This window comes from Lytechinus pictus, chromosome 15 (assembly GCF_037042905.1).
Source record: "Lytechinus pictus isolate F3 Inbred chromosome 15, Lp3.0, whole genome shotgun sequence".
Classification (NCBI taxonomy): Eukaryota; Metazoa; Echinodermata; class Echinoidea; order Temnopleuroida; family Toxopneustidae; genus Lytechinus; species Lytechinus pictus.
Window position 1 is genome coordinate 22,978,921 of NC_087259.1, and position 9,495 is coordinate 22,988,415.

Consider the following 9,495-nt stretch of genomic DNA (forward strand, 5'->3'; position numbering starts at 1 on the left):
ATTTAGAATTTGCATTTCTCTACTCACACTAACAAAAAAAAAATGTCACATGGTTGTGTTCATAAAAATTTATTTACAATTAATTTACAATAGTCAAAGAAGTTACACTTTTTACAACTTACAATTACATAGTAGGGTGACATTGTTACCAGTGTTGGGTATAAAAGATTGTTCGAATGTCTGTTTTCAGACTCAATGGTAAAACAAATTATTTTTAAAAAATCTCAAAATTTTGCTGTATCATTCACATAGCAATAGTGCAGGAAAAACTATGCTCTGTATATTCTTCGGTAGTTTCGCAAGAGGTTAGGCACCTTAATAAAGGCCTCACTCCATCTTTTAGCAGTAATCCCCCTCAACATTGTTTACTGTCTTTCCTGCATTCCAATTGTTTTATTTATGCTAAAATTGAAGCATTAGCAATGATAGAAAGCTGAGAAATATTCCCACAGTATGCAACTATGAATTTTGTTGTTCCAAAGTTGAACTTCAATAATGCAATGCAGTGGCACTTTTTGAGAAATAATTCTTCCAGAAGCATACCCTTCATCTAACATCATTTCTGATATCCTAGTAGGACATAACACTTTTTTAAAGTTCTTCATGCAACTTTGCCATTATGGCAACTACCATGGCAACAGGGCTCAGCAGCCAATCACAATGTCATGGTCCCTGATATACATGTTCATGAACAGAGTTCCTGCTTTAAGAAGATTCATTTGATAAGCATAAGGAGTAAGGACCCTTCTTACCCCCTACTATGATAAAGGAATTGCCAGAATTACCCCAAAAAATATATTGGGCCTCTATCATCCATTTTAAAAAATTGTCTTTAATAGTAAGTTGTAGACTTTTGCTATAAGCAACTAAAATTGTGCTATCTGGTCCCTGTTGCATTGAAGTTATAGTAACTTTGTCATCCAGTGGTAACTACCATGGTAACAATGCTAATCAGCCAATCAAATTCAAGGATTTGGGGGAAGTTACCATTGGATGGTGAAGTATCTTTTATGCAACAGGGCCTTGATTGGGTAAGAGGAAATCTGCCATAGAAGCCTAACAGGAAGACTGCACAGGCTATGATCCACACCTTCCATCCTCAATTCATTGTGAAACTTTAATCAAAATCAATCGTCGACATTCCAATCCTATTAATCTTATGCATACAGACACACCAGTTTAGGTAACACTTAAGCATCAATTATGGAGGTACAAGAATGTGTATGACAGAAACTCTCCATTGCCTTCAACTTTTTTCCACGTTTCCCTCTATTCATGATGAGTGATATCTCTCTTGATCAGTACAGTCCCTTGACGTCAATGTGGATGGTGTCCCAAATCCAAACTTGAGGACCACTGATTTTAATATGTTGTACATGATTGAGGGAAGCAGGTATTCCATATTGCAGTGAAACATCGGATAGATCCGAATAACATTGTTCAGTACTTAGAAATCTGCGGCAGGAATCTGTTGATGGACTAATCTTGTATATCTTTTGTAACATGGTGGCACACAGGTGTCTATAGTCATCTAGTCTTTCATTAAATTAGTTCTTTCACAAGTCTATGGTAGAGTACATTGTCTTTAAGGATTCTGGTCAATGAGAGTTCCTTTGGTCCTTGCTTTCTTGGCCATCTCTTCTTGCAGGAGCTGAGAGTGTGTATGAGAGGGCAAAAGAGAGTGAGGGAGAGAGATGTGGAGGGAGGGAGAGAGAGAGATAGGGAGAAAGGATGGGATCACAGAAAGTGAAATATACAGAGAAAAAAAGACAAAGAAAGAAAAGATAAAATAAATTTTCTTTTTAATAACCTCCATGATGTTTTTGTAAACAATAAAATCATCGCTCAGAGTAACGTCAGTGTTTTTGTGTTTGTTACACAAGGACATAGGTTCCAAAGGGCACCACTCCAATGTACACTAAAATTATTTACTTTACTTTAATACAAGCACATTTGCTCTCACAATTGTTGCTTAATACATTAAAATTTTGAAATAGGCACAATTAAGTAGTGAGTATTTATCAAAGAGGTTTGGAATATAGCAAACATAACATTGTAAACTAAATTATTAGAAATAGGCTATGCATGTTGCCACTATTCTATTGCAGCAAAGTTTGGTACTAATTTCCTATTTTAGATAATTTCTATAGGGTAGTAATAATGCTGTTAGTATAGACTTATGCTCAAGCATAAGCCTATAATTGAAAATAAAAACTGCTTCACATTCTTCAAGAAAAGATAATTCACTTACCTCCTCTGGTTTTCTTTTAGCCATTCCTTTCTTCATGAATTCCTTCTCAATCACACGGGCATTGCTGGCATACGAGTCAGCAATCTCTCTCTGCAATTAAAAATGTCAATGTACATAAAACAACTCAAAGTATAGTGGAAATTGTTTTGATAGATTAAACTATTGATAAGATCATGTAAAATTTAATGAAATTCATTTCTCGATTGAACGATCTAGATTTCTTGATCAACAAATCATGATTAGACTTCTTAGTTGAAAATACAATTTAGCATTACATTAAACAATGAAAGAAGCTACTTAAAATACATTTACATGTACATTGCATTATTATGATGTTAACATTAATATAACATTGGCAAAGTATCGATGGAGCAGCGATAGAAGTATGGATCTTGCATATGATGCCCATTGTTCAAGTAAAGTAACCATAAATGAGATAAAGAAATACATAATGGGTGTAGACAAGAGAGGAACAAGAAGAAAAAGAGAGATTGCACAAGACAAAAGGTTGGTCAACTGATTCATACATAACTGCATTTATTATCAGTAATTAGAGCATTTGAACTTCAGTATTTATTAAAGTGAGCTTACCGCTTCAATTTCATCCTCCTCCTCGTCCATGGTTGAGACGGTGACTGTTGAATACTTGCCCATTGACTTTGTCTTCTTACTCAGCATAACCTACACAGCAATCATTAAAAAAAAAACATTATTTCATATGATACATGTACATGTACATGAACAGGAGCAAAGAAAAGAGTGAGGGAGGAGGGATAAGCATAAAATGTCAAATATGTATCTGTCCATGCTACAGTCCTAAGAGAAAAATGAAAAACTTAAAAGCTGAAATGGACAGGACTAAAACAAGAATGTGACCAGTACAATACTACATATATTTCTTTAATTTATGTTGAGGGTCCTGGGCCCCGTATTATGAAGAGTTACAACTGATCAAGTCAACCTCAAATGTATGGGAATTCATCAGTGTCATTTTTTTCTACAAGAAATTTGTGCAATGTCCTTTGCAAGCAAAGAGAAGCATCCTCAGTTTTCAAGCAAGCAATGAATGTATGAATAAAAAGCATATCTAGAAAAGACTTTGAGCTAACACACTTTTTTGATATTGACGTTGCTGGCTTTTGATAGTTGTGGTTGATCAGATCAATCACATCTCTTTGTAAGACGGGGCCCTAGGGCCCGTTTCATAAAGTACTCGCAACTGTTGTAACTTTGCCATAATGGCAACTACCATGGTAACAGGGCTCAGCAGCCAATCATAATCAAGGTTACCATGGTAGTTGCCATAATGGCAAAGTTACGACATTTGCAAGTCCTTTATGAAACGGGCCCCAGATGTTGTTCTACTGATTGATCTACACCCTTCCCTGCACTTCCCCATTCAATTAAGCATTTCTTTAATCCCTCAATACTCATCAGTGTTATATAGGAAAATATTTGTTATCCCCCAAGTGCAAATGTCTGCCTTTCCTTCCACATAATGACAGGTGGTGCGACAAGTATTGTGACAGACTTGAAGTTGTGTAGTTCATAATAAATGCACAACCAATCGTTCATTAAAATGAAAGGCCTACTGGGTTGACAACATATTTTTTGGAGCATGTGCTGCGGGTGAACACTGAAAAATTAAATAAATATTTAACTGAACAATGAATCCCAAGGGAAGGAAAGTGTAATCAGTAGAAATACAAGTAATCCTGCTTGATCTCAGGAAAACTGTGTTTGAATGAGGTCTGTAATCACTTTGAAAGAGAAATACTGATTAATGCATGGTGTTGAGTACACTTTAAAAAAAATGTAAACATATTAATATCAATAATGCATAAAGCATTTTCATTTACTTGATGCAAGATAACAGAGCAATGTAGATAAAAATGCATTGGTCAAGGCCCATGCCTGGAATTGAACCTCAAACTTTCATGGTATAGTCAGGAGACAATAGACCACTTGGCCACAATACCTTGCCTACGAGTACACTGTTGTCGACCAATCTCTCAGGATTATGCAAAGGAGTTATGTCCCAATCAGGGCAAAACTTGCATGCAAGTACATGTATTATGAAATGCATGACTTGAATTTTGGCCCTGATGCTTGGATTCATACCTTTTTACTTGGAATGTTTTCAAGAGCTAATGGTTCCTTGAGGGGTCCTTTGTCAGGCTCATATACTGCATCATCTACGATAAAAGTAACAGTAGTATCCTTGTCTTTGTGTCTGTAGAACAGGAGCAGACCACATCTGAATGATTGATGAAAAAGCATCAGAAGAAAAGTGTTTAGGAATAATATAATGTATGACTATGGAGTATGGTTATTATCATTCACATCACTTCTAAAACCACTCCCACCACTAACACCATCACCACCAACACTACCACTAGTTTTACTACTACTACTACTACTACTACTACTATTAAATAATAATAATAATAATAATAATAATATTACTACTACCACTACTACTACTACTACTACTACTACTACTACTACTACTACTACTACTACTACTATTAATAATAATAATAATACTGCTACTACTACTACTACTACTACTACTACTACTACTACTACTACTACTACTACTACTACTACTACTACTACTACAACTACTACTATGTATTACTTCTACTACTAAAGAAAATAGATTCCTGGTCATGCGTCGTGATTTGATACCCAATTCATGTATAGCTATTACAAAAAAAAATTCAGATAAGTTTTCTTTTCCAAACTAGAACTGGTAAACATTATCCCTGTTTCTTTACAATCATTCAATCATTACAATAATTGTTTGTTTATGAACTGTCAGGTACCTAACCACTATAGAATTCAAGATAATGAAGATTCCATAAATTTGAAAGTGATACTTTATTAATTTATGATACCCTCTATACATGTATAAGAATAATTTTGTAATAATACTGCATAAAATACTTTGCAAGCTATCTTCAATATTTATTGTAAAAATGTTTCTGAGTATTCCACATATACTGCATATTGACCTTATATTTATTCCTTACACTTAAAGCAACTTACTTTTTACACTTTTGTCTATACTGCTTTTCGATTCCTTCAGGTCTGCATAACAAAAGAAAAGACAAAGAGTTTTAATGGTGGATCAATCTTTACACTACCAACAGTAAACCACGTAATGGTGGTTTCATGAAAGAGGGCGAGAGCTCCTATCATAAAAATACAAAATGAAGGGGTCTGCAAAACAAGTAAAAATTTATTGTAAAAGTAAACAAAAATCAGAGTAGGTGAGCACTTAAACAAGATAAGATACGACAGGTACTGAAGTTTTTAAGACCACCTCATGCCACAAAAGGCAACAGCTTCCTACATGTACATGTACATGTAGGCACAAGCAAGAGACTTATGTTGATCCAGATCCCTCTGGAGGCACATGAAAGTCTAAGCCCCCTTCCTTACTCCTGGGCCCTATCTTACAAAGAGATGCGATTGATCCAATCAGTCGCAACTATGGAAAGCCAGCAAAGTCAACATAGAAAAATGTATGTTCAAATTTTTTTCTAGATATGAATGTATATCCATATATTCATTGATTTCTTGACAATTTAGTGTGTTCTCCATTGTTTACAGAGGACATTTTGCAATTTCCTGTAGAAAAAATTATGACACTGATGGATTTCAATGATGGATGGAGAACAGTTTTCGGAACTGAAGTGGCTACCCTGGGTAAATATGCCGTTATTATTATTTCCATAGAGTTACAATTGATTGGATCAATCTTAACTCTTTGTAAGATGGGGCCCTGATCAACCTCTATTATTGTGATCATAATTTTTTTTTTCTAAGGGCACACCTTATTGTCAGATTTTAAGGGAGCCATCCAACCTTATTCAGAGTTCATACATTTTTTTTTAATCCAAAGAAATTAGATTCACATTTCGAAGATTTCTGTGCCCCAGGGCCTTGTGAAACTAACCTTTTCAGATAGACTGTTTCTCCTTGTTGGCAAGTAAGCTTGTGGACATGTTTGTTGGAGTCAATCACTCTGGCCTTATCACGCTTCCTCAACGGCAACTTTTCCAACGGGCAATCTTGAAAATAAAATGGCGTAAGATGTGATCAGAATTTAGAAGTCCATATTTTAAAAAATACAAATAAAATTCAATTGGTTGATCGCACTGCAAGATAAATGAAACCAATTTCATTTTCTTGTAGTGTGATAAGCCTATCGATTGCATATTGCTATTCCAACATAAAAGTCACAGCCTATCAATTCCATAACTGCTATTCCATGACAAAAGCCATAATGGCATCGTCCATGGCATAAGTATCAATTTTTCTTCACTGTTCCTAAAATGTTAGCAATTCACAAAGTCAATTCAATTCAATTGTTACGCAATCCAATTCAATTTTTATTCCCAATATTATGTCATATTTCAATGAGCAGTTTGTTGCAAAAGTCATTACTTTGGTTAGACCGATAAATACCGGTAAGTCTTTTTCTGTCAGGGATATGCTCCACTGAGACTTATAACCCTATCCCATACGTCAACAGACCGATGACGGTCATAGGCATGATAAGACTTGTAATGGTGGAAGTTCGACCAACACCTAACTACAGTGTCTATGGAGAAAAGGGTGCACTGTAGTGAAGTGTCGGTCAAATCTCCACCATTACAAGCCCAATGGCAGACACTCATCTGTGTAGGAGGAGGACATAAGAAATCAGAAAATGTAAAAAAAAACTCCTCAGAAACAGCGGATATATCAGTCTACTTTGGTACACTCTTAGAAATGGGTGGTAAAGAAACTTGTGGTTAAACAGTTGTGGTAAACATATGTGTAAAAATGTACACATATATGTGTAGAAGCATGAAACAAGGGTACACAGGTTGCGAGTAACAGTTTACACCTGCACAGGGGTAAATGAAACCCGGATCTTGGTTTAAAAAAATGAAATGTTACCCCATTTGTCGGCTCTTGGTAAAAAATTGAAATGTTACCCCATTTTGGATAATCATCAACACACGCATTTTACAAGTTTGAGGTTTACACCTATAATACATGCACGTGGTGAACTGGTGATGTGTGAAAGAAGCCATCATGGAGTCGCTGCTGATGTCTTGGGGGATGCCCCAAGATGTAATCACTTCATTTAAAGGGGAATCCAACCCAAATAAAAACTTGTTTTTATAAGGAAAAGAAAAATCAGACAAGTTGATAGGTGAAAGTTTGAACAATTTTGGACAAACAACAAGAAAGTTATACATTTTTAAAAGTTGTAAATATTGGTAATCACTATACCCATGGAGACTTCAAATTGGCCGCATATGGGATGGCATAGTGATGTAAGGCAAGGACTACTCTTCCATGTACTCCAATACATATTATGGCTAAAATGTCATTTCCCCCAAAAGTTTTATTTCAAATTATATTTTTCTATCATGAGGACATAAAATAATATACTACCTGGGTTATATTTAGATTACTGCCCCAGGGGAATGGGTACTTAGGAGAAAACCACAAATCCCTGATAATAAAGTGCATGGCCTATGGGAAAGTTGTCCTTGCCCCTTGTCATAATTTACTTACCCAGTTACCAATTTGAAATCTACATAGTATTAGTGATCTCAATTTTAAAGCAGCTATAACTTTCTTATTGCTTGACCGATTTCTTTCAAACTTTCACCATTCTGTTTAAATTATTTTTCTCCTTCCCAACACAACATTTTATGGCCAAGGCTGGATTCCCCTTTAAAGGTAAAAACATTACTATTTTTATTATTTAGATTACATTAATTTTATTAATTCATCATATGGATCCAGAGAACATCTCAGAGATGATTGTAAATACTGAACTGGAAGGTGATTGATGTCGCGTTTCAGTTCGGAAGCCCCCGTCGCGAAGGCCGGCGGTGGCCCCTGGCGTCCGTGCGGAGCCCTCCGATTATCGGCGTTTGAAGTCTGCTGCACGACATAATTTTTATTTTCGCAACCAGTTAAAAGGGCTATAGCAGACAAGATATTGCTCAGATTTTAGGCGCTAACTGAAATTGACACGTATACATTGTACGTTTGATATGACGCAGGTCTAGGTCCAGCCTCATTGAAAAAAGGAAGAGATGAAAGGCCTAGGGTTGGGAGTTGTGACTTCTGTTTAATAATGCAAGGTTATTACCTGGCACAACATGTGTGCCATAATTTGTGCATTGTATGAGTGATGTGTGCTAGACCTGGGGATTTAGCTCATTTCAAATCCAGTTATGTCCCCACGGAATTGTTGAAAACCCAGTGGATTTGTGTGCACAAGATTTGCATGTGCTGGTAGGTCCCCTGAGTGGGACTTAGTCTAATAAAGTTTAGAATTAGGAGTCTAAGGTAGATCTGGACCTACTACTTTGTTTAGCCTAGCTAGGCCGCTTTTAAAGTCAACTTCTATTCAAATGCCAGGCCATTTTCTCCCCAGTTTATTTCTGCATCATTTTGATGGATTACAATTTCGGAATCAGGATTGGGAAGGGCTAACCTTGCTATACTCAAAGTTGACAGCGAGGGTGGGGGGGGGGGGCAACTTATCACTTTGTTAGGCCCCCTTATGCAACTTGCGTGCATGTTTTTCAAAATTGAGTCAAAATCCCACCCCTTTGCAGGAGCGTGGGCAGCTGAAGTACATTTTATTTAATTATTTTGGCATTAAATTTTAATGTTGAAAAATTTGGTATTTTTTGTGATGTGTCATGGGGTCACCCCACCAAAGAAGGTTGTGCTGTTACATATTTTGGTAAAGTTGTGTATTTTTTTTCTCATTATCTCCAGGAGGTACTTCATAATCTGGAAATTTTCATTTTTGTTGATTGTAAAATATTTGAGTTATTTGTAATTGAAGTCTGGACACCAGCGGTGTTGCTGTAAGTGGTGCTACAGGAAGCAGTGCCACTTGTACAAAATCTATGGGATAATTCTGGTGCTATTTTTTTGAAAAACATCAATATCATATTGAAAACACAGTTTGGCAGTGTCAAGGATGTGTAAATCATGAAACACCAAGGTAAGAACTAAGAAAAGAGATGCAAAAATGATTGCAATATTTGCTTTGGGGGGCACTATCCTCCCACCCCTTCCCCCAGTCAAAAGCTTTTCCCCAATCCCCAACAACTTTCAGATTTTAGAAAAAAAAATTATTTCTTAGAGGGATGATGTCAAGACTTCAATAGAAATATCAATGCCCAGCCCCTAAAATTGACAAAAAAAAACTA

The 9,495-nt window shown here is 36.0% G+C and overlaps 1 protein-coding gene across 1 annotated transcript; it reads right to left on the minus strand.

Annotated features, from left to right (window-relative positions):
• Positions 1 to 53: 53 nt before the first annotated feature.
• On the minus strand, positions 54 to 6,815 carry LOC129277447 (STING ER exit protein-like). The gene is made up of 7 exons (XM_064110038.1): positions 6,797 to 6,815; positions 6,216 to 6,330; positions 5,303 to 5,344; positions 4,373 to 4,508; positions 2,843 to 2,932; positions 2,252 to 2,341; positions 54 to 1,651 (listed from the first exon to the last, which is right to left on the minus strand). The coding sequence occupies exons 1-7, from the start codon at positions 6,813 to 6,815 to the stop codon at positions 1,586 to 1,588; spliced, it is 558 nt and encodes a 185-aa protein (XP_063966108.1). The 3' UTR covers positions 54 to 1,585.
• Positions 6,816 to 9,495: the final 2,680 nt, after the last annotated feature.

Excerpts from the sequence above, each read along its gene's own strand:
- LOC129277447 (XM_064110038.1), bottom strand. Across the intron at positions 4,509-5,302 it reads TATAGACAAAAGTGTAAAAA|ATGTGGTCTGCTCCTGTTCT; the intron begins GTAAGTTGCTTT and ends TCAATCATTCAG. Across the intron at positions 1,652-2,251 it reads CTAAAAGAAAACCAGAGGAG|CTCCTGCAAGAAGAGATGGC; the intron begins GTAAGTGAATTA and ends ACACACTCTCAG.